Genomic DNA, 25835 nt, shown 5'->3' with positions numbered 1-25835 from the left:
GCTTGCTAACCTCATCATATAATTTTTCTAACAAACCATCAATAATTTCTGGCCTGTGATTCAAGTTAATATCTTCACCATAACTTTAAATAATATTCGAGTAACTGGACTAAAATGCTTTCTAGTTAAGCCTGCACTGTATTCCCAAAGTACCAGAAGACCGTGACAGTCTGAGTTTATTGTAATGGAAAATGTTAAATTCTACCTACAGAAAAGGGTAATGGACTTTTTAAAAAATGACAACAGTAAATATTTAAGAGATTTATTAAAGCATCTTATCACAAAGATGGAAAACACATACAAATTAGAAACATGCAACCGTCATCTTCCACAGTCAAAAGTTAAAATGTTATGTATTGTTCCTGTTTTCATAGCTGAGAACTTCAGATCTTATATCCAACTCATTCACCCTGAATATTTAAGTCATTCTTCCTGAAAGTATCCAGGGCAGCAAATATCCAAAATGCAAACTATTATATAGAGAAAGTGCAAAGTTAAAAAAGAAAATGTGTAGAGAATACCCCTTCCCCACCCCCCCCATTAAAGGCAAACAATGGCACTTTGCTCTTGCTTAACCTAGATTGTCTCCAAAAACTATTAAAATGTATAGACTTAACAACAACAAAAAAAAGACTGAATAGATGTCCAAAAGGCTTGTTAGTGTTTGAAAATAAATGCTTAAACAAAGGAAAATGTAATTTATATCAAACAAGTTTGAAGAGCATTCTGTAAAATAAACAAGACAAAAAGCTGGTACAGGGTTTATTGACAAAGGCAGAATTTCTTCAGGCAGGTATGTAAGGAGGCGGTGGCTCTTTCTCAGGCATCTTCACGGCCATTTCATAGGTTGGCAAAACATACTGAAGAGAGAAAAAAATTATATTGGACTTAAAGCACCTTTACAATCCTACCTGGAATAATTCAGCTTTCAGATTTTAGCTGAAGAATTTGTGAGCTAAAAAAGTTCCTGAGCATAGAGAGGACTGATAACTGGAGGTGAGCTGTCTGATCCAAGACCGCTAAAGACAGAGGGATGGAGGGGAGAGAGGCAGAATTTTGCTTCTGAACAGACCCTGAGGCTACCAGGACACCGTGACAGGAAAGGCAGGGTCCTTTGGCACCACAGCGTGACTGACAAAGTACCAGTGCCTCGGGGGCTTCGAAACTACAGGAAAGGAAGCCTCCGGTAAGATGCTGGATCCTGGACTTCATCAGAACCATAATCTGGATCAGGTGCTTCTACCACTTCTTCCAGGGTAAAGGCCACAGCTTTGTAGGAGGGACATTCCAGCCAAGTGACCCCAGGTGTGACAGGCTGGCCCTACACGTGCCACATACAGTCTACATGTTGAAAACCAGGAAGAGCTAATACAGCAGCAACTAAAGAGCCCCTAGAAGCAGGCCTCCCCACCGACTCATGGAACCCATGATATTCATCTCCCCACAGAAAAACCAGCTTCCCCTTCCAACCGTGGGGATGTTTTCTGAAAGCAACACAAGCTGCAGACGACGGTACCCCATCCTCAGAAGTTCCAGAAGCCACGAGCCTGGCATGGCTCACAGGGCTGCCTCCTGTCTGATCTCCCCTGCAAAACGCAACCCTCCGGGAGACTCCGAGGACTGAAGCGGAATGAGCAGCACAGGGGGCCTCTCACCCACGCACCCGGGTTTGCAAAGGGAAATGCTCAGTCCCGCAGATGAAAGCTCTCCATGACCGAAACCATGCCTATGGCACTGAAGAGGAAGTCAAGATCTAGGCTCTGAGAATCATCAATAATGGCTACTGAAGACGGACTATACTAACAGGTCACTCACCTGCGGAGGTGCTTCAAAGGCAGGGTACACGGCGATCTCTGGCAGGTTTCTGTTGTTGATATACTTGTAGCAGTTCCAAACGCAGTTGATTAGATATGCCTGAAAGAATGCAAACAAAATTTCCATCTGCTAGAAACTCAACAGACCACCTGCTCTAAAGTTAATAAGCTGACGTATGCTTTCCCCCACTCGTGCTCCGTGGAGAAGGGAACAGACATCCATCTGAACCTAGCACAGGCGAGGCCTTTTCCCAACCTGCTCACATTTAAATATCACAAGTTTCACTGGTAGCATTTTCTAGAGAAACCAGAACTGGGGTTTTAAATCAGGTCTGGTAACCACTGGGCTGCAAAAGAAATTCTGTCTCTGAACCTTTGGAATTTTAATGGATTTTCAATCAAATCATGAAAAACATGATGTTCCTTACACTAGGAAGGATCCTGGCATTTCCAAACACTCTCTGGAAACAAAAGGGAGGACATCCCCCAGATGCTACCTTTACTACTATGTCAGAATAAACACCATCCCCCATGAACTCTAAGGAAAAAAGGCAACAAAGAGGTTTAGACAGTGTCACAGTCTAACTGGCTGCCCAAACATTTTGTCAGCAACTCACCTTAAAAATGATGAATAAGGCGAAGAACACAAGAACAATGAAGAGAAGGCAGCTGGAGTCCAATGCCAGGAGGTCATCTTTGTAGGGAAAATCAGGCTATAAAACAAAGCCGGGGAGAGGAGAGCTGAACAAGCGAGTGGAGAGGATTTTTAGGGCAGTGAAACTATTGTCTGATACCACAGTGACTACTTTACGTCACTACACACTTGCCCAAACCTACACAACATAAAGCACAAGTAAACCCTCGAGTAAGCTATGAGCTCTGAGTGATGATGACGTGTCTGTGCAGGCCCATCACTTGTGACAGATGGACCACTACAGTTTAGGATGTGGACAGTGAGGGAGTGGGAGGTGGGCACTTTCCATTCAGTTTCGCTGTTAACCTAAAACTACTCTAAACCATGAAGTTTAAACACATACACACAACTTGCACTTCATCAGAGTCTAGAGAGCATCTAAAAATACAAAGAAAAGGCACCAAAGTCAGAACTGATTTCCAATAAAAACTTACAAACAGAACTTAACTCATGGTACCTTTAAGCCTCGTCATCATTAATGCACGCCACTGAAATGTCACACACATCTGTCCAAACTGAGCTCATCTTCTCTTTACTTCCCACTATTCTACATGTTTCTGGCCTTTGGAAACATACTATCTCCTGTATACAACTACAGATTAGTCCCTGAGTCACCAGGTCAGGAGGTGCTAAGACTTAATCTAAGTTTCATGGGTCATTTAATCCTACCTCGGGAAATTAATTTTTCTAAAAGCCAATCATCAGTCTCAATACTCATCAGAAAGGGGCAAAAAGAAGGCCCCCGGTTATAAAAGCACGCAGACTTCTGTGATTCACTGCAGACATAATACATTCTACTGTGAAGGGTCAGCTTCATTTACTCAAATATTTACTTAGCATTTATTGTGTACAAGTCAGTGAGCTGGGTTTCAGAAGGACATTATGAAATAATAATTAAGAATTTACAAGCTGGCCAACAGAGAAGGAACTTGCCAGTCTGAGAGACCAAATGACTATAACAGAGGGAGAAACCATTGGGGTCTGTAAAAGGAATAGTAAAAAAAAATTCATTCTATGTTCTCCTTTAAAGTTCATCTAATTTTTGAAAACACATTTTTTAATGGAAATGTCAACACAAAGGCCCAAATAATTTTTACAAAAAAGCAGCATGCAAAAATCCCAAAGGCCCCCCAAAATAAGAAAGTACCCACACACCAACTCCAAACCCTAGCTAAGTGTCTCCTTGGGACAAAACTCTTCTTTAAGCCTTCATTCATAAAGAGACAAAAACTGAATGGGACCAGCTCATGGGGGAATGCTACGGCTTTCATTCAGGTGGTTTGCAATTTTTTAGCCAGACATGGCAAGAGAGATCTAGAATGAGGAACCTTCTGACCACAGCCAACCAGGACACTAGGCCCCGTCCCCAGCTGCTTCTCTCCCACTCATCGCATGCTGCTTTGCTTCCCCTCTTAATCTATGTGCCAGCCACCATGGTCACCTTATAGTCTGCTGACTACACACAGAATGTTCCTTCCCACCTCGAGGGGTCTCTGTGACCTGGAACATCTGCTTCCGTATCTTCCCTGTCTTCATTCCTACTCAGACTCATGAGTGCAATTCAAGTCTGGCTTCGCAGCCCACGTCTGACACCCTGTGACACCCATTCACGCAGCTCACACTTCTCCTTCACAGCCTTTTACCACCGTTTTAATGCAGTAACTGTCAATTTTCCAATTCCTTCACTAGTTCTACTGATGTATCCCAAGTACGCAGCAAAGTGCCTCGTACGTTAAGAAGCAACCACCAGATGTTTTTGGAATGAATGAATGATAAATTTGGTGGTATGCAAGATGGACTAGGCAGGAAATCTGGAAGCAGGGAGAAAATTCCTACAACACAGCACTTCTGAAATGAACTTTCATTTATCTGGACTCCAGGCAGCTCAGCATCTCAGCATCCAGCCACCGGAGCGGTGAACTGTGTCGGTGGGCATCTGTGCTTTACCTCAATTTATTCTGTGCCTCTGTTAGCAAGGTGTGCCCTCGGATATCAGAGAAGACTGAGAAGATTATCTGGGGGGTCTGAGAAAACATTCACGACACTTCAGCTTACTAAGGAGTTCATGGGACTGCTCCACTTCTGAACAGAGTGAGAAACCTCTAGAGTCAAATTATGATACCAGTATACTCAAAACAAAAGTTGAACTACTCCTTAGACTCCATGACATCCATCTTTAGAGACTTTTAATCCTGGAATATCCAAATGGTATAGTAAGAGGATATTCTACCTGTACCTTACTGGTTTCAACACGGTAATTAAGAGTAGAAGTAATTATTTTAAAACAGTTTTTAAAAGTAGGGTAATTAAAATAAGAATAGCACATAAAGTGGACTCAAAATTTCTATTTAAGTATTTTACTTAAAATAAAGAAAAAACACTTGACTAGCATATACACTTACTAATTGATCCAGATACTCCTTGATTCTTGGCAAGTAAGTGAGAGAACTGATAGCAACCAGGCAACTGAGAACGAAGTCAAAAAGCCGGTAACAGAAGAATGGAATCAGCCAACCCACTTGATACTGAAGACAAAAGATAACAACCACAACATCACAACACAAATATGAAATATTAAGTATTACTCAGTAAAGGTCAAACTCTAGAAGCCAAAAATATAGGATACTTACAGAAATTGCTCCATATACCAGCATTGAACTGATTATAAACATAAGAACAGAGACGGCAAAAAGAACACAGGCATTATCTAAGAAAACAGAAACAAAAATCTAATTAAGCTACTTACATAACAAAAAGAACAAGACTCTTCATGACAAAATAACATTTTAAAGTTAGCTTAAAAAATTAGCTATGAAATGATATGATATCATTAGATATCATTAGATATGATATCATTAGATATGAAAATATCTAAGACCAAGGCGTGTTAAGAAAAAAATCTGTCTCGGCATTAAGTAATGACGCTTGAAGAATTCATGACTTTGTTTTTCTTGTTTATTAAATTGGCTATAACTCACTGACTCTTATCATCAACCACTCAGCTAAGGAGACAGATCTCTGGCCAGGGTCTAAGAGTCTGAAGGTGTGCAAACTGAGAATTAAAATCCAAAGTGGCAAGTGCTACAACAGAAACAATTAGCTTTCCCTGGGGAACCAGAAGAAAAATACAAAGAAATGACACAAGCTGGGTCTTGTGAGCTAAGCAGAGTTCCACAGGAGGAAAAGGTTGGTACTTGCTTGGAAGACACACATGTATTAAATACAGAGCATTACACTTGCCACCTCTGGCCTCAAAGAAAATGCACAATCAGAAATTCAAGGTTCTCCATTAACCTCCTCTCCCCCATCCCAACATGTGAACTCGCTGCTTCTCATTTCCTCCTCATGATTTCTCCACTACTCTACAGGCCTTTTCTTTGTTCCCCACCTCCCTCCCAAGTTGTCTGCTTCCTCTGCATTACCCAAGTTCATTAACTGCCTCACAAACCACCAGAGTAAGCTCAACAATACTAAGTCACACTCAACTTGAGTTTCTTAGCACAGATCTAAAGTTAATTCTTTGACTCTGGATAGAGATTAAGAACCAGAAGGGTGCTAATAATGATGGATAACTGAATAATTGCTGAATATTCCCACTATTAGATAACTGTCATAGATCATCTTGTCACTTGGCAGCAGTACAAGCATCATCGATACCTGGCACTAAATTAGATAAGAACAGCCCTCTTCAAATTTTTCTAGAGGATACAGAATATCCTCCACATGCCCTATAGCAGAATAGGGGAGAAATGGGATGACAGGTGAAAAATACATGTAAGATACCGAGAACAAGAGACACTCTGCTCAATAAAGCAAACAAAATATGAGGGCTAAATACCCAGATATGAACCTCAAGTTTCCAGCCACCACCATATTTAAGAAGCTCCTCCAGGGGGCCCCCAAGTGTTCACCCATTAACAATGTGAATATGAAGTTAAATTCTTATCTGAAAAACAGACTGCATATGTTGCAGAAGCATTTCATCCCATATTCTATTAAGCTGATTAAAAATAACTAACCGTTGGGGCGCCTGGGGGGCTCAGTGGGTTAAAGCCTCTGCCTTTGGCTCAGGTCATGATCCCAGGGTCCTGGGATCGAGCCCCGCATCGGGCTCTCTGCACGGCAGGGAGCCTGCTTCCTCCTCTCTCTCTGCCTGCCTCTCTGCCTACTTGTGATCTCTGTCAAATAAATAAATAAATAATCTTTAAAAAAAAAAATAATAACTAACCATAAACCTTTTTTATTTAAAATCAGCCAGCAGGTCAGGGCGTCTGGGTGGCTCAGGAGGTTAAGTGTCAGCCTTTGGATCAGGTATGATCTCAGGGTCCTGGGATAAAGCTCTGCATTGGCTCCCTGCTCGGCAGAGAGTCTGCTTCTCCTTCTCCCTCTGCCCCTCTCTCAGCTTGTGCATGCTCTCTCTCTCACTCCCAAAAAAATCATCTTAAAAATAAAAATAGGGGCTCCTGGGTGGCTCAGTTGGTTAAGCAACTGCCTTCAGCTCAGGTCATGATCCCGGAGTCCTAGGATCAAGCCCTGCATTGGGCTCCCAGCTCCACGGGCAGACTGCTGCTCCCTCTGACCTCCCTCTCACTGTCTCTCTCTCAAATAAAAATAAAAATAAAATCAGCTGGCAGGCCAATGATCAGAACTTAACTTGCCATTATAACACTGGGTCATGGGAAAGTCAACTTTCCACTTCCAAAGAGACACAAACTACGGTATGACCAAGTACTACGCATTTTTATATTGTCAAGAATAGAAGCTTTGGCAGAACCGTAATCAACACAAGTACGATAACAAATATATCTGATTCTCTCTAGAGCAGGCACAGCACTCACACAACATGCAGGAAACCTGTGACTCCATCCCGGCAGCTCAAGCCAAGGCGGCCGGATGTACAGACCTACAAGAATGTCAATAGTCATGAATTTTTTTCTACACCTTGATTTTAAGAGAAACACATGCTGACACTACATGCTGGAAAAAATGCTGACATCAGCAGGTTGTGCATAATTTTACGGCCTAAAGTACAAAATAACAGCCATAAAAAACTAACATTTTATACATTATTGTTATTTTGGGTTTTTTAAAGATTTTATTTATTTATTTGACAGAGAGAGATACAAGTAGGCAGAGAGGCAGGCAAAGAGATGGGGAGAGAGGCTCCGTGCTGAGCAGAGAGCCCGATGCGGGGCTCTATCCCAGGACCCTGAGATCACGACCTGAGCCAAAGGCAGAGGCTTTAACCCACTGAGCCACCCAGGCACTCCGGTTTGTTTCTTTTTTTTTAAGATTTTATTTATTTCTTTGACAGGGAGAGAGAGATCACAAGTAGGCAGAGAGACAGACAGAGACAGAGGGGAAGCAGGCTCCCCACTGAACAGAGGCCGATGTGAAGCTCAATCCCAGGACCCCAAGATCATGACCTAAGCCAAAGGCAGAGGCCCAACCCACTGAGCCTCCCAGGTTCCCCAGTTATTTTGGTTTTTAAATAGGAACAGACTAACTCAGGAAGAAAAAACAAATGCCAGGAAGGATGTTTCTAATAAGTACTTAGTACCTCTTTTATCACATTTGACAACATAAGTAAAGGATTATATATCTGAATAGACGATCAGTAGACTCATTAAAATAGCATTTAAACACAGTGTAAACAAATGTTAGTGTTTTCATACTACAATGTCAATAGACGGCCACAAAACTCTACCTGAATCCTAGAAACAGCAGTTAGCCCTTTGGACAGTGAGTGAATTAACAACCAAATTTGTTTTAAAAACAACTTGATACGTTTATCAGAGAAGATCACAAATGTAATGAAAATCAAGAATTTATAATAAAAACCAATAAACCTAAAAATATAACTTGGATCCTGTAACATTATAAACATGAGTACTCAGAACATCTTTCTGAAGTGAAATTTTAAACATGCAAAAACTTTGCACTGAAAAGCTTGAGGCAAAATTTTCTGTTCAAATATTAAATTTCTAATATTTATTATATGAAATCTTTTTTATTTTTTATTATTTCAGAGAGACAGAGTGAGATCATGAGCAAGGGGGAAGAGCAGAGGAAGAAGCAGACTCCCCGCTGAGCAGGAAGTCAAAGGCAGATCCCAGGACCCTGGGATCACACCCCAAGCTCAGGGCAGACGCGTAACGGACTGAGCCACCCAGGCACCCAATATAAAATCTTAACTAGAATTTTTCTGCATATGTATTTCAGAGAAAGATAAACAATGAAAATGCTATCACAGAATAAACAGGTTGAAAAAGGTAATTTCCATGAACATCTTCTATTTTTAACTTTAACATTATCTTCCTTCATCCAAATGATTGAAATATTATTTAGAATTGTGAGCAAAAGATAATCAGCAAATTTTCCAATAATTCGTATTTCCTATTTTCCTGTAAGCCTTTTTGCTCCCATTCTCTACTACACTTGCCAGCTGACCTTAAAGGCTTACAAGTCTTTTTGTAATTTCTTCTTACCTCCACAGCACTGAGAAGAATCAAGGTATACAGTGTATATTTCTCAAAAAATCTTCTAGTAGTCCGTAACATTTTCTGGCCAGAAGAGCTCAATTATAATTCTCACTGAGTATCTTTGAAAAACCCACAAAAATACTTTTATGTCTCAGCAAGCAGAATAACTTAAATACAATTTAATCAATCCTCTAACTAATTTTGTGTGTGTATGTAATTAGCAGGAGATGTTTTCAACTAAAAACGTACCAGCCATTCTCTCAGATGAATAGTAATTGCCAATGACTTCATACTGAATGTTGACAGCTGGCATTGAGTTTGGATGAGTTACTTCCACAGTCAGCAAAATTGCCATCAATAGGTTTATCACCTGTGAAAGATAAGATATTATCAATTATATTATTAATCAGGGAACAGTCTTCACCACAATCTTTAGATGTCTTCCCTTGTTTAAACTGTTCTACCTGCAGTAACAAAGACAGAAAATAGTAGCAGACTGGAGTGCCTGGGTGGCTCAAATGGCTAAGCATCTGCCTTTGGCTCAGGCTATGATCTCCATATCCTGGGATCCCAGCCCCACATCAGGCTCCCAGCTCAGTGGGGAGTCTGCTTCTCCCTCTCCCTCTGCCTCTCCCCCCTGCTTGTGCTCTCTCAGTCTCTCTCTCTCAAATGAATGAATAAAACCTTTAAATTAAAAAAAGGAAAAATAGTAGACTACCTACAGATAAAATATGCAATACCACTCTAAAAATGAGTATCTTAAAGTATAAACTTAATGTTTCAGAGGATAAATGTCTTGACTGAACCTGTATTAATAAATAGCAAAACAAAAAAAAATGGCAAACATTTAAAAGGAATCATTACAAACTGTTCATATTCAGAGTCATGTATTTATTCACACATCAGTCTCAGAATTTTCAGGCTGGAAGAAACTACAGTTCATCCAACATCCTTATCCATCAGATAAATTTAATACCCATCAGTTAAGTAAACAGTGATCCATCAGATAACCCTGACACTCCTCTACACTACGTCCTATCTAACCACTGAAAACTATTTAATTTCCTCTTAGGCCTGACTCAAATGCTTAAAAACCTTTCCAAGATTTTAACTAGGTCATTTTCACTTTCATCTACTGGCCTTAATTCTACCCTCTGAAACAACACGCTCCCCTTTTTCAGGAAGTACTCCCCTAACATTTAAGGGGAGCTGACGCAGGACTCCAAACAATCTTTGCTAGAATAAACATTCAGGTATTTCAAGCATTTCTCTAATGGTTTAAGCACTGTTCAGCTACCTCACTACCTCCTTTCTGCTCTCCTCTGTACACATGCGCCAGTTTGTTGGACATACCACGAAAATGAGGTAAGATCAGCTGGTCAGAGCACGAGATCTCAGTTACTAGAGCTGAAGTTAACAAATTTCAACTAGCACAGCCTGCAATCTCACTGGCTCCATCAATTTTTTGAACGTCAGAGAGTAACTCTCCAAACCCTTAATTCTTTTTCACACTTGATCCTGCTATGCTACCACTGGAATCTGTACAGGTAGATTCAGAAGCCCAAGCATAAGCCCTGATACATTTGCAGTGGATTCCACTGTACTGTATTCTCGCCTGTCAAGATGTTCTGGACCTAGATTTGGACACCCTACAGATTTCCTATCTCTCTTAGCTTCCAGCATTTGAAAATCTGATCAGCATGTATCAGTATCTCCATCTCAGTCACTAGTAAGAGAGAAGAGGGCCAAGCACAGGAGGGGTCCAGAGGTTGTCCTCTTCGCATTAACTAGCAATCTCTGAATAAAATTCTTTACCACTTTCAGAGAAACATCTTGAGTCTTTGTCAAGCTTCTTGCTGAAATTCCACCATAGTATCTGGTGAGTTTTCCCAATCTACCAAGGTTCTAACTCTATTTAAAGAAGAAATTATTTATGCCTCTAGAGGTTAGTGAATCAATCCCTGCAGTATCCCAGGAGGCACCCTGTCCCTGAGGTGCTCAAAAACAGTCCTGTTCATGGTTCAATACAGAAAACCACCTCGGACCAGAGTTAGGCTTCCCTGTCTCAAAGTCCACAGAACCCATCCTCTGCCCTTTGTGAAATCTGAATATGATACTTTTAAGAACATTAGAGCCTTATCATCAACAGTACTTTAAACAAACTCTGTTATGCAGCTCTCTCCTGTTGTCCTGAATGGGAAATAACAGCTTCTCAGTTGAAGGCACTTTACATTCTCTAAGACAAGTCACCCAATTTCTATCATTCAATAAGATTAGGAGATCTACACAATGTCACAATATTGAATTCAGAATCAACTGACATTTACTGAGGATATACTATACAGCAGGCATAGTCACATGTATCACTTCACTCATTCTTCACAACCACTACTAGAGCCCATTTGCAAGTAAGGAAACAAAGTTTCAGCAAGTGAAATAACTTGTGATAAACTCACTGAGACAGTAGAGGACAGAGCTAGGATACAAACCTGGTTCTTTTTAAGACAACCTGCTTCCAAGCACCGCATGATCACTTATACCCATTTTCCTAAGCAACTCCTGTTTTGAGGTCTCTCCAAAAGAAACTATTATCTAAAGTTATAAAATGTTCATACTTTATTGTCCAAATAAATTATGTTCAGTAAATGCTCAAGAGCAAGGTACTTTATCCTTTAACTCCCTGAAAGGTCTTAACCAAGGACAATCATACCTGCAAGGAGGCTCCCTCGTTGAAGTCTAATTTTTTCCATTTTCATTGCAATGGGTTTTGGCTACCATGTGGTGTTTGAATAGGAGTTGTTCATCCAACTAGGTGAATTAATTACTGAGCAATTAGATGTATCTACTGAAACCTTATAGGTTCTGTATATGAAAATCAGTATGAAATCAATTCAGCAAATTATTCTGTGCTAACAATAATATAGTCATAGTTAAGCTCTGCACAGTACAGAAAAAAAAATTCTCATTTCAAGAAAAACACAAACTCAATGACTAAATGAAGGAAATAACACAACCAAAAATATTTAGCAGTTTAATTTTCCCTTCCTAAATATAAATAAATTCCATAAATAAAATATTTAGGAAAGGAAAATTAAACTCCTAAATACTTTTACTGCATGTAGGACTTACAAAATCTATTTTCTCTTACACGGATAAGCCACAGATTCATCCACTATTATCTTCTTGTAGTATTAGTGACAATTCAAACTTCATTTCACTGTCACAACCCTGAGTATTGAAACAAAAATCACAGAATCTAATCGAATCTAATCTAATCTAATCGAAAAGACCAAGAAATGATAAAATAAACTGCACTGTTACTTCTTTATAAGCTCACACAAATTGAATCTTCACTGTGTTAATTATATTCCATTAGATCACTATAATCATTAGAACTTCAACTTACATTTTAAAGCATTAACCTGGAAAATCCTCCTTGTGATCTGAAACTGAGCACCCATCCTGTGCTCGTATTTAGGCCCTGTGCTATCTACTTTTGATTACAGTCGATATTTCTAAGTTCCACAGAGCGTTTTTCAAAAAATCAATTTTACGGTCTTACAATGTAAAATTTCTGATAAAAGATTTCTCTGAAAATAGCATTTCGTACAACTTCAGAATCTTTATTCCCAGTTGATATTTTTTCCCTTTTATTTATTCAGGAAAGAAAACAACAATGTAATTAAAATAATGATTAACTTCTAAACCTCATAATACGGAGATACAGAACACAGCAAATACGTCAATGGCATGGGCTATGGACATACCATTCAATGTGGAAGCAGTCCTGTAAATTAACTGGGTCAAATTAACTGGTTTGCATTATTTTTGCAAATCTTCCATACACCTTGTATAAGTAAACAAACAATTACAAAAACCAGATGTGTAGATTTTACTTGTTACAAAGGAACAGTTATCAGACCCATAAAGTACTCCGCCTCCAGAAAGGAATTCCTCTTAGCTTTCTCATCTCACTGCCACACCCATCCCAGAAGATTCTCCAGGAGCTGGTTTTTGTTTTAAATCATTATTCTTTAAGTTCCCATGGTATGTTTTGCCACAGCCCAGTATCTGCTGAGACTATAATTAAAACAACGTACGTGCTTCAGGGCATCCCGATAAGGGTCTCACAGGCAGGAAGAATCTTTACTGCTAGTCAATGAAGGATTTTCAGCAGATAAAGATCAAAAAGGCGATCTCTAAAAATTGTTAAATGTTTCACACACATACAAACCTTCTGTTGTTTATTGGTACGTGCAGTTTCAAATGAGTTATTCCTACTACTCTGGGGAGGAGACAATCTTACAAAAGTCTAATGAATACTTCACATGTTCTAATTAACAAGCTAGCTACTATACACATTTTATAGAGTAAGATCTATCGTCCTTTTCCCTCAAGGAGAACATCTTGGGGGGGGGGGAAATAAAAAGATAATCATTAGTAATTGTGTAATAAGTACTATTTAATAAGCACATACAAGTGGTATGTAAAACTTTTCCAGGTATACAGTGAGGAAATCCAATCTCTCTACCTGGGAAACAAGAAAAGCTTCAACAAAATATCTGAGCTAACCACTAAAAAATTAAACAGAATTGGCAAAGTGTTGTTAGTAGTCACAGTTAGGTGATGAGGAAATGGGAGACGTTAATACTATCTCACTATTCTTTATATGTGCCATGTTCTTTAATAAAATTTTTTTAAAAAGTGACTTGAGGGGGAGGGCACCTGGGTGGCTCAGTTGGTTAAGCAACTGCCTTTGGCTCAGGTCATGATACTGGAGTTCCGGGATCAAGTCCAGCAGGGGGCTCCCTGCTCAGCAGAGAGTCTGCTTCTCCCTCTGACCATCCCCCTTCTCATGCTCGCTCTCTCCCTCTCTCTCTCATTCTCTCAAATAAAATCTTTAAAAAATAATAATAATAATTTAAAAAATGACTTGGGGGGGAGAGGGAGGAGAGACAGTACATGGGAAAGTACTGAGGCACAAAAAAGTGTGTTTGAGGAAAAATACTAACTTCGAAATATAAACAGGCTTTACTCTTATTTAAAGTAACAGGAACAAGAGCAGGAAAGGAAGAGAGCTTGAGAAGAGCTGTCTTCACTTCTCTCCCAGCTATAAACTTCAGACTATGTCTGATTCATGAAAAAATAGCCATGTATTAAGTCTTTTCAAGACCTAAAATTATTACAAATGTTCACAATGTATTCTTGTAACACAACATCAACCAAGGAGGACAGTCCTACAGCCCACTTATAAGCCTACTTTCAATTACTCAATGAACATCTGAACTTATACTACATAACAAACTTGCCTGAAATCATCTGGCTGAACAAAAGAGAAAATAAAGTGAGGAAAGCCAGAATTTACACTAGAGTTCATTCTGAAATTTTGTATTCCTTAACCAGGGATTATGCTTCTTTCCAATCTAAAATGCCAAAGCTAACACTTCCAGGCTGGTACCTCTCTGGTGCATAAAACTGGCTGCACTATTTAATATCACAGAATATTTTAGTTCACAGTGTTCAGTGTTAGAATGGCCTTAACACTGGATCAGCTGCCGGAAAGCAATGACACTGTATCAGATACCTTCACTGATACAACAGTCTTGGGCCCAGCAGGAGGGAGGGTTGCCCCCTTCATCCCAGGTTTCAAACAGCACAGAGGCAATCTAAAGAGGATCATAGGGGCCCCTGGGTGGCTCAATGGTTTAAGCCTCTGCCTTCAGCTCAGGTCATGATCTCAGGGTCCTGGGATTGAGTCCCACATCAGGCTCTCTGCTCCTCGGGAAGCCTTCTTCCCCTCTCTCTCTGGCTACTTGTGATCTATCTCTATCTCTCTCTCTCCCTCTGTGTCAAATAAATTTAAAAAATCTTTAAAAAAAAAAAAAAGAGGATCATAAATATCCTCCCACCTGAAACTGAGGAAGCGAGGATCCTTGACAAGGTAATGGAGGAGGGAAGTGGCATTCTATCTCACTCAAGCTCTTATTACTTCTGTCTTATAAAGAAGCTTCCAGCAACAAAATACACTGTTTGGACAAGTCCTCTTTGTTTAGAGGTATTATACTACTTTTGTGTAGGTGGTCTTGTTCTCTGAAAGGTTACATGCCTTCCCAATCAACAGAAATTGTGTTTTTTTTATACTGCTGTGGTACTGAAACCTCGCTTTTGAAAGTTACCAGCAACATCAATGGCTTTTTCCCAGTCCTTCATCCAATTAGAATCTGATGTTACTGATCACCTTCTCCTAAGTTTCATTTTTGTGTATGTGCTCCAAAAATCTCTGTAATACCATATCTTAACAGCAAATATTTACAACACAAGAAACATTTGTGATCCTTTGTGTGGCAGGTTAACAGAAATATAAAAGATAACAAATGATCCCTGTAACTTATTCTTTTTATATGTCCACTAAAGACTTTTACACTGCAAATATCAAAAAATCCCTTCTATAGGGACAGATTGACTTTAGAAGCTTACAATGTTCTGCTAACCCCGAACTCTATGCAACAGAAGAACGGCCTCCTACTAAAATTGTGAAAAGTACAGCAGGGAAAAAGGGAGAGATGTAAAACATTTTCACATCAAGTGCCTCCAGTGGAGAATAAATGCCCTTACTAAAGTTTTTCTCCCTGCATTTTGGGTTTTGCTGTATATAACTCGTATTTTTTCCTGCTATTCCTTTCATTTTTATGAGCTGAGCCCACAGCATTAAGAAAAAAAAAATCTGCCTAGAAAAGACTGGAAAGAAATACAGCCAATTATATTCAGATGGTTGAAATTGGGATAGTGGTTATTTCCTTCTTGAGGAGGAGTTAGAAATCCTTTGTTCTGTGAATGGAGAGAAGGATCTGAAAGAAACAGGAAGATTAGGTTTGCAGGCAAGAGTCCCAGCTGGTGGACACAATTTCTCAGTTCAGTAGGAGGGACGTCATCTTCTAGAGATGAGGGAGGCATGGTTGAGGAAGAGGGCTGAGGACCCTCAAGATTTGAATGATTCATTAAGGGAATGGAAGGCAAAACTAAGGACTAACAAAAGAAACTGAAGACCCAGATCCTGAGCAAAATGGAGAAGAGAGAAACCGAAGTCAGAAATGCAATACTGTTACTGCCATTAACTGATTAATGTCCAATATTACAAATCAGTTAAAATATAAAACAAAAGGGAATTTTTGAGGAGAAATCTGATACAATTATACCAATAAGATGATGTTTCTGAATATTAAAGATATTAATATAAACTAAGAGCTATTAAAATAAACTTAGAAACAAGCAAATAAGCCTATACATTCAAGTTCTGTTGTTTTTAATGTACACCAATAAAGCAAAACTGTAAAACAAAACAAAGTGGTCAGAAATAATCCCCTGGTCGGAAGTAGTCCCCTGGGGATCAGCCAGGAAACAGTATCTGCCTAAGATTATTCTCATCAGATGTTTGTTCAAATGGCAATGATTTCAAGGCACTGGGTACGGAAGTAATGATAACAAAGAAACGCAAAATGAATGTGATAAAGCCTTTCCTTTTTTGTTTTTTTCTAGTTCACAGAAGTTAACAGAAACCACACAGTACCATTAATGACACAATCCTTCATGCCAAAACAAAACAGCAAAAAAACCCCACAAAAACAGCAAAGTCACTGTGAAAGAGACAGTGAAGTCAACAATATGAGAAGTTTGTCAAAGCTTCAGTGAAATCCTTATAGCCTAAAGCTATCCCACCAGTCATAAATTAGCTTCAACGTGTAAGGAAACTGGAGATGGTGGTAATAAATCACAAAAGTACAACCAGTAACACTGTCAATTTGGTCATGACACAGAATTACATTGATCTTGGAACCCAGGAAATGCTAGTATATGTGGCCAGAATAGAGATGGCTTCATTCAATAAAGGTCTCTTAAAAAACGGAATAAAAAGCGTCTAATGGGCAGGAGGTAGGTTGCACCAGGAAAAGGCAGATCGAGCGTAAATCCTGGCAAAAGGCACTGCCTCCATGAGAATCTCCAGATTTACAACACAGGCCTTTCTGCCTACATCACAAACACCCTGGAACAAGTAAAGTCCAGGAAGCACAGACAACTGCGTTACAGCTGGATCTTTCGATTTCCTCCCAGGCAAGACAACGTCGAAACCAGGCTGCACTTCTCAAGGTCCATTCCTAATTGCTTGGTACGGGAAAAAAAAAAATTCCAGGGAGCATAGGTGGAAGAGTGTTCTGATCCCGTGACCAGTACAAAAAGGACCGAAATCAGGTAGTTTCCAGAACTCCCCACCAAATTCCAGTACCCTCATCCCTCCCACCTACCCCCTGCTCTCCATCCCCTCCCCCGCCCCCGCCCGCCCACAGCGCCTCTGCTTCTCCCCACTCCGATTTTCTCCTCTAATTGGAGCCAAGGAACAATCTCCCCATTCCTACCCACTCCCACTCCGATTCCTGGCCACAGTCCCTTCTCTCAAAGTTACAGCACCCTAAAAAGAGACTCCCTTATGCCTTCTCGCCCCACCCAACACCCCGTTTTCAGTCCCACCCCTCCCGATGAACACTCCCTTCCTTTCAGACCTGGCTCCCCCACCTCCCGCTCATGCGCATTCCCCTGAGCCCCAACCCTCCAGCTCCTCCCGCCCTTACCATGTACCAGGTCCCCAGGATGATCGTCCCGGTGCGGACATGGCAACAGCCGCAGCACCGGGTGCTGTAGAACCGGTCGCTGCGGCTCCGTTTGAAAGTCATGGACACCATCGGGAATCTCACAAGCTTCGTTCTCGGATGGGCCCCTGACAAACGCTCTCCGCTCAGAGGTCGAACCCAGATAGCTGTGCCACAGTTTCCAAAACCAAACGACGCGTCTTCAAGCCCGCCCCCGGCCCGGGCCCTAGCCAGCTCCTTCGCACCTGCGCACTGAGTGCCGAGCGGCGCTCTCGCGCGACCTCGGTTTACCCCTCTTCCTCCACCTTCCTCGCACGCAGGCCAATGGAAGAGAGGAAAGCGGGGTGAACTCGGCCCCTGATTGGAAAAACTTGGAGATTGACAAAACGTCACGCCCAATCAGAAGCGCGACTCGCCTCAGGGCTAAACGATGCCCGCCTCTTATGTGAGGGCAGGGGCTGGCTCGAAGGCCTAGAAAGGTTCGGGGTAACCTGGTAGTTTACCATCCCTAGGACGAGAGCGGCAAGAAGAGAGACATTTAATTGGTAGAGGCAAAGACGAGAAGGGTTGGTGGTAGGAACGGGCACGAACGACTTTTTTGAGTGATGTCTCCGCCACGTACTGCCTCGCAGGCGTCACGGGACCGAGACCGCTCACGTGACCTTTACGCGCAGCTCGATTATTTGGCTGGCTGGGGGCGGTGCCAGTAGGAAAGGGGCGGGGCTAATCCGCGCTCGGGGCCTTCCTCACCGCGGGAGTGGAGGCTGGGGGCTTGTCGGAGGAGTTAGGTTTAGCTTTCCACGACTCCCTCACTTTGAAGGCTTCTTGGTGGGGGCAAAGAAATACCACCTAACTCAGGCAACAAGGAGGCAAGAGGATTGAGGAAAATAAAAGCAAAATAAAGTGAAAGAACTGCTTAGTTGCTGGGTTTATACCGGTAAGAATGAGTTTTACTGGGAAAAATTGTGAAGCACATTAAAATGGACCAAAAGGTTACTGGGTGACTTCAGTGAAAAAAGTCTGACACACCTTTCTGGGTATCCTGATTCTATGTGGGCTGTCCATCTCTCTTTGTAGAACTCTGTACAGCTCTGTGGTAGGTAGCTAATAGCCACGGGAAATACTCCAGAACCGTTGGAATTGACATTGAATCTTACCGCTCTTTGCAGAAAGTCATTTTGCATCTATTTGCAAATTCATCTTCCGCTCGCAATTTAACGATATGAGTACTTTAAATTCTTCTTTAAATTGGTTCTGATATGATACTGGTTTCCTCATTAAGTGAGCACGTAACTTTGACACGTGTTCATTTTGTTTATGAGACTTGAGGTTTCACCTTTTATTTGACAGAGATCACAAGAAGGCAGAGAGAGGGGGGAAGGAGGCTCCCCACTGAGCAGAGAACCCGATGAGGGGCCCAATCCCAGGACCCTGAGATCATGACCTGAGCTGAAGGCAGAGGCTTAACCCACTGAGCCACCCAGTGCCCCCTGTCAAGTATATTTTTAGATGGAGACCACACTGGATTCAGAGTAAAGGTTATTGCACTGACATGGCTTCAGTGAACACTGCTTGAAGTTACATGTTAATTTGTTGATTATTTCACCACTAGAATGTAAATTCTAAAAAAGCAGAGCCTTTGTTTACTTCTGCAACATTGAAAGAATTGTCCACAGACAATTATCCTAGTTTGGGTAATACTTCCAAACTATCTGGAAGGCCAGAGTTAAGTCAGGCTACCCAGAAGGATGGAGTTGGGGGGTGGAAGCAATTTAACTCATGATGAATTATGACATTTCTCCACTTTGGACTACAGTAACACTCCCCTCAAAAAATTACATAGCCTTCACTATGTTCCATGCTGGGATCCAATCACTTTATTTTTAATCATTTCATCCTTTCAGCAATAACTCTATAAGGCATACATTGCTGGTAAGAATGTAAAATGGTGGGGTGCCTGGGTGGCTCAGTGGGTTAAAGCGTCTGCCTTCAGCTCAGATCATGATCTCAGGGTCCTGGGATCGAGGCCCACGTCGGCTCTCTGCTCAGCAGGGAGCCTGCTTCCTCCTCTCTCTCTGCCTGCCTCTCTGCCTACTTGTGATCTCTGTCTGTCAAATAAATAAATAAAATCTTTGAAAAAAAAAGAATGTAAAATGGTGCACTGTTGTGAAAAAGTTTTGACAGTTTTTCAAAAAGTTAAACATAGAGGTGCTGTAAGATCAGCAATTCCACTCCTACACACATAAAGAGACCCAAGTGCACACAAAACCTCATCGCGAATGTGCGTAATGGCATTACTTATATAGGAAAAAAATGAACAATCCAAGTGTCCATTAATCAAGGAATGGACAAATAAGATGTAGTATATCCGTACTAATGGGATATAGTTCAGCAATAGAAAAAGATACATAATGCACCTCAAAAATATTACGCTAAGTGAAAGAAGGGAGTCACAGACCACATATTGTATAAGATATTTTGATGAAATCTCCAGAAGAGTCAAATCTATACACGGAAAGTAGATTGATTAGTGGTGGCCGGTGGCTGGAGTTGGTGGGGGACAGGGGATGAACGCTAAAGGGGACAGAGTTTCTTCTTTTTTTTTGTTTTTAATGTAGTTTTTTTTTTCCAGTGTTGCAAATGTTCTTTTTTGTGATGAAAATGTTCTAAAATTAGGTTGTGGTGATGGTGGCACAACTCTGCATATACTAAAAGCCATTAAATGGTACACTTTAGGTGAAATGTGTGGGTCTGTGAATTATATCTCATTAAACTGCTAAAGGGAGGTGGAGGAGGGGACTGGCTACTGGGGCGAAATGGAAGGGTCAGCCTTAACAGGCAGAGGAACTACACTGACCTGGAAAATTATGAAACAAACACCAAAAACCTCAATAGATTGGATAAACTCTTGATCGAGTCATTTTAAGAGAAAATTCGAGAATCAGAAGATTGCAGTGACAAAGAGACCCAGAACTCGGCACAGAGAGACAAAGATAAAACACGAGCAGTAATGACATGGAAGGTAGAGAGGATATACAAGCAGATGCCAATGCCTCAGCTGTAAAACTCCCGCCCCAACGGATATTATTTCATTGCATTATTTTAATTTGATCTTTCACACCATAGTTTATGGTTAAAATGTGTTCTGTATTAGCCTTCTCTGTCAACTTTCATCATAGCACTCTGGGAGAAGATAATTTTTAAAGACTTCTACTAAGGAGAGTCTGACTGCCAATAAAAGCATTTATAGCAGATGAATGGATCTATAATACAGTATTTTCATTATTTCTAAGAAATAAGAGGATTAGTTAAAAATCAGTTTAAAGCTCCATTACTCCTCATTAGATCGTTTCATCAGTTGTGAGCTGAAAAGTGTGCATTCAAGTTAGTCTTTCCCCCATCCCCTTCAATGAAGCAAAAATCATTTTGATGGAAAAATGCTCCTTAATAAAATAAAACAATAAAAGTAAAAGAACCCAGTTGCTTCCCTTGAATGTTCTATTGAAATATCTCAAAAAGTACTTCATTTGTTCAAAAGACACCCTTAACCATCTTCTCAAATGGTTCTTTCCTTTGAATTCTTGATGTCATCTCCATTTTTTTAAAAGTCTGTCTTGGCATATTTCATGGTCGTGTTGAAATGTTTGCCTTTTAATCACACAGCATAGTGGCAGCAAAACAAACACAACTACTTTATAGAAACAACTTAGCAACCTGACCAAAGTCTATAGTTTGACAGAATTCTTATTTCCTTCTACGTTAATATGGATAGTACTCAATGAATTTCTTTTTCTTTTTTTTTAAGATTTTAAAGTAATCTCTACACCCAACATGGGGCCCAAACTTACAATCCCAAGATCAAAATTTGCATGCTCTACTGACTGAACCAGACAGGAGTCCCTCGATGAATTTCTTATCTACCCAAAAGAAGTTTAACAGAGAGGAGAAAACTGCAATGTTGAATTCTGCTTCACAGACTGTTAGAAATCAATAGAACATTTAAGCTGTATTATAAATCAATTGATTTGTTTCCCACCCCAAAATTGAGTTTTAGTATAAGTAACAGTACCAAACTAAAAGCAACAGTGAAAACCAATCTCTAGCAAATTGAATACCTTTGCGATCTAAATATATTCTAGAAATTCATAAGTAAAACACCACAGCAGAAAGGGATAAAATGGGCAAAGGCTATGGATGGACAATTCACAACCAGTGACAAAATTTCCTAAGAATCATACACGAAAATGATATAAAGAATTGAAATTAAATATGAATGAAATATTATTCCTCTCTTTATTAAAGGAATATAACTTGAAAAGATAATATCCTGATCAGATGATATCATGAAATTAATATTTTGTACATAACTCATAGGATTATAAATTGGCTCAACCATTTTGGAAAACTCTTTGATAATATGTATTAAGAGCCACAATAAATTCACATTCTCTAACCAAGTAATGCCATTTCTAAAAATCTATTCTTAAAGTCTAAAAAATGAGAAATCATCTGCACAAAGACATCCTTTATCATCTTTTATCATTATTTATAATAGAAAAAAATTAGAAACAACCTTAATGACCAGTGATAGTTTAGTACATCATAGTATACCTATATGATGAGATACTCTAATGTTTTTAAAATTGTAAAACAAGGAAAAATATTTATGATATAATGTTAAGTGAAAAGAGAATACAAAATTGTCTGTACTGTGTTTACAGTAATACTAGACACAAACCAAAAGTAAATATATCAAAATGAACACCAATGGCTGTTAAGCTGGTAGAAATTATGGGTTTATGATATTACTTTTATCTAATTTCCAGTGAATGAGTAAGTGTGTGTGTGTGTGTGTGTGTGTGTGTTTGGTTATTGAAAAAGTTCATTTTATTTTTTAAAAGATTTTTATATATTTATTTATTTTAAAGAGAGAATGAGCAGGGAGTAGCGGGGGTTTGGGGGGAGTGCAGGGACGAGCAGAGAGGGAGAGAGAAGGAGAAAGAATCCCAAGCAAACTCCTCACTGAGCACAGAGCCCAATCTCATGATCATGACCTGAGCCAAAACCATGGGTTGGATGCTTAACCAACTGAGCCACCGAGGTACTCTGAAAAAGTTCATTTTATAATAAAATGTCAGACAATCTTAAAATACACTAAATTCTTACCCAGGGTCTAAATTGGTGAAAAAAAAAACCAGTTATAGAATATTTTAAGAGAAATCTGGCTTTATTCCTTTCTAAGACATAACTGATGAGTAGATAAGCTTAACTATGATCAGCATGTTAGTTGCCTATGATCATTTTTATAATGGGAGTAAGGTTTTCCTTGTCCAGACTCTGAATTGATAAGTGGGGAACTCTGTGGTCCTGCCACAGCCCCCATCCAGGTAGCCTCAGGAACTCTCTCCATTGCTTAAATTTCCATACTGTTACTTTTGAGGGTTTTACATTATGCCACTTTCCCAGGCCACAGCCTCAGTAGTTCAATTGGCTTTATTTTCTTCATGGGCAAAACTAGCGGGTTAAACTAAGTGATGTCAAATTCCAGATCTATAATTCTGATTCTAAATTAAGGCTTTCCAAATGCTTTAAGCCTACTAATTCTCAAATTGTTTAGGACTTTAATCTAACAAGCTTCAGCTTCAGGACCTTTCCCATGTTTGGGCCTGAAAATCTTGTGTTTTTGTTTAATTCGCAAAAAAATAAGAGATTTTTGACCCCCCCTGGGTAAGACAGTTGGCTATTTCCTCCTCTGCTTCTCCTTTACATTTCCTCTTGTGTCAGGTGGTGTCCTAGTGGGATATGGGGCATTCAGGGAAGGAGGAATTGAATTGGGGTTTCATTATTTTGAGCGTGATGGGAATTCATGTGCCTCAGTTGCATTTCCTTGTCTTGGGAATGGTTTCTAGGACCGCTGTCATTCCCACTGTGCTGACTCACCTGATGATGTGCCATGAAAGGCAAAGCCAGGGATCTCCCTACATGTGAGCGTGTCCTTCAACAACAGGCTCTGAAAGTACCTGGATCATGGAGAGGAAACGAGGTTTGAAATACTCAGAGACAGAAACTAGTCTGCAGAATGCTTCCAAATCTTCCAGCTTTGAAAGAAACCATGTGGACAGAGTTTTGTACTGAGTTTAACTGAAATGTAATAAGAATAAAAAGAAAATGAGAGAATTAGTCAAAGACATCCAAATGTAAATAATAGAAATTCCTGAAAGAGAGAGAGAGAGGAAATAGAAGTGAGAAAATCATTACTATGATAACATTTCTCAAAACTACAGGGATGAGTTTCCAAGACTGAAAGGCTGGCTTAGCGACCGTAGCATTGGAGTAAAACAGATCTACGTGAAGGCACATCAGAGCAGGATGTCGAGACACTGGAAACAAAGAGAACAAGGCACTGGCAGCTTTCTACGAGTTTCCAGAGACAGGGAAGAAAAACAAGCCATATGGAAAGAATCAGACTCAAACAGCCTCGAAATTCTCAGCAACAACCCTGGAAACTAGAACACCATAGTGGTTGCCTTTCAAAACTCTTGAGCAAAAAAAATGATTTCCGATTTATTTCTACACACAGCCAAGCTACCCACCAAGGATGGGGACAGAATAACTACATTTTGAGACAAGGCTCAAAAATTTTACTTCCCACTTCAGAAAGCCACCAGAAGAAGTGAAAGGAAGCTACGAAAGAGGAAGGTGTGAGGTGCGGACACGAGATCTGACAGGGGTGAGGTGTGGTCGAAGACTCCCAGAGGTGATGAAGGGCTCAGGGAGAAACCCGGAAATCACGAGCAGGGGTCAACCAGACCAGAAAGGAGCCTGCGACTCAGGAGCGAAACACACGGAAGGAAGATTGTGAGCACGGTTGCACGCTGCAGCTCCACGGGGTTTTCATGCTGAGGAAACGGCTCGAAGATGTACGCCACCAGAACAAGGTGAAAACAAAGAAAGAGCAAGACATGAGAACCAGGAAAGAAGGAATCAAATCTAGGAGAAAATCAAAAGGAATTTCAAAGTCTGAGAGCAAAGGGAAGTCTCCGGATGACAGCTGTGCAGGAGGTCTGGGAAGCAGCCAGTATAGATGGAAGAGAAAGAAGGTCTCCAGAAGGTAAGTCAGGAAAAAACCAGTCAGGACTGGCATCCCCCCCACCCCCGCTCCTGCACCCCCCACACCCCCGCCCCAAACTGTCATAAAAGTCCCTGGGAAAGTGTGGCAAGACTTAGCGAACAATAAGGGCCAAGAAAACGGAACACATGAGTAAACAAGGCAATTATGGTAAATTCAAGAAAAACAGAAAGTCAGAAAAAAAATTTAACCAGAGGATACCACAGTGTTTTAGATGTGGATAATGATTACATGGCCTCATCAAGTAAACACTGACTATTGATTTCACAAAACATTGAAATATGTAATTGAAATATGTATATTTGGGGCCAAAGACGATGACAGTACAAGAGTAAGAAATCTTCATCGTTACAGATGCCAAGAGATAGTATCCAAAGCTGATTTGTGAAAATATAGCATATATACCTATTATTTAAAAATATGAAGTGTGTGTATGCTGGGGGGAGGGAAGCTAAAAGAACGTATATGTAAGCTTTTCTATGTCATCAACCACCACAAAACTTAGTGGCTTTAAACAACAAACAACTTTTTCTTTCTCATAACTCTGTAGATAAGCTGGGCATTTCTTCCGGTTTGGGTCAGCTCAGCTGAACTGTGTGGTCAGCCAGTGAACTTAGCTGAGGCTGGATGGCCTGGAATGTTCTCACCCATCTGGCGGTTGGTTCCATGTCAGCCGGGGTGATGGTGATGATTTAGCCATCTGTGTTTCATCATGTAGGCAGCTGGCCCAGGCTCTTTCATATAGTTCTTCAAACAGAAAAAAAAAAAAAAAGATTTTCTTTGTTTATTTGTCAGAGAGAGTGTGCATAAGCAGGGGAACAGCAGGCTGAGGGAGAGGGAGAATCAAGCTTTCCACTGAGCCGGGAGCCTGATGTAGTACTTGACCTCAGGACCCTCGGATCATGACCTGAGCCAAAGGCAGACTCTTAAACCAACAGCCACTCAGGCTTCCCTCTGTCATATAGTTCTTCCAGGCTCTGTAAGAACCCCATGAAAGGGCAAACCCAACGCACATGCACATTTGCAGGGTTGGTGTGACCATTGCTAAAGTTCCACTGGCCCAGACAAATCATA

General features: G+C 40.5%; 1 protein-coding gene across 1 annotated transcript; it reads right to left on the bottom strand.

The window, feature by feature from the left end:
* Positions 1 to 248: 248 nt before the first annotated feature.
* On the bottom strand, positions 249 to 17891 carry LAPTM4A (lysosomal protein transmembrane 4 alpha). Its single transcript, XM_080814004.1, has 7 exons — positions 17615 to 17891; positions 9240 to 9360; positions 5139 to 5215; positions 4911 to 5033; positions 2432 to 2527; positions 1816 to 1914; positions 249 to 860 (listed from the first exon to the last, which is right to left on the bottom strand). Exons 1-7 carry the CDS (start codon positions 17723 to 17725, stop codon positions 786 to 788), a joined length of 702 nt encoding a protein of 233 aa, XP_080670130.1. The 5' UTR covers positions 17726 to 17891; the 3' UTR covers positions 249 to 785.
* Positions 17892 to 25835: the final 7944 nt, after the last annotated feature.

This window comes from Martes martes, assembly GCF_963455335.1.
Source record: "Martes martes genome assembly, chromosome: 9".
In the NCBI taxonomy this organism is placed as follows: Eukaryota; Metazoa; Chordata; class Mammalia; order Carnivora; family Mustelidae; genus Martes; species Martes martes.
The sequence above is the reverse complement of the archived record's forward strand: the minus strand, read 5'-3'. Positions and strand labels throughout refer to the sequence as shown.

Bases quoted from the DNA above. Each gene is read 5' to 3' on its own strand.
- LAPTM4A (XM_080814004.1), bottom strand. From the start codon at position 17,725: ATGGTGTCCATGACTTTCAAACGGAGCCGCAGCGACCGGTTCTACAGC. The intron at 9,361-17,614 runs GTAAGGGCGGGA...TATCTTTCACAG, and splicing joins TCCTGGGGACCTGGTACATG to GTGATAAACCTATTGATGGC. The intron at 5,216-9,239 runs GTACGTTTTTAG...CTGTTTTCTTAG, and splicing joins TTCATCTGAGAGAATGGCTG to ATAATGCCTGTGTTCTTTTT.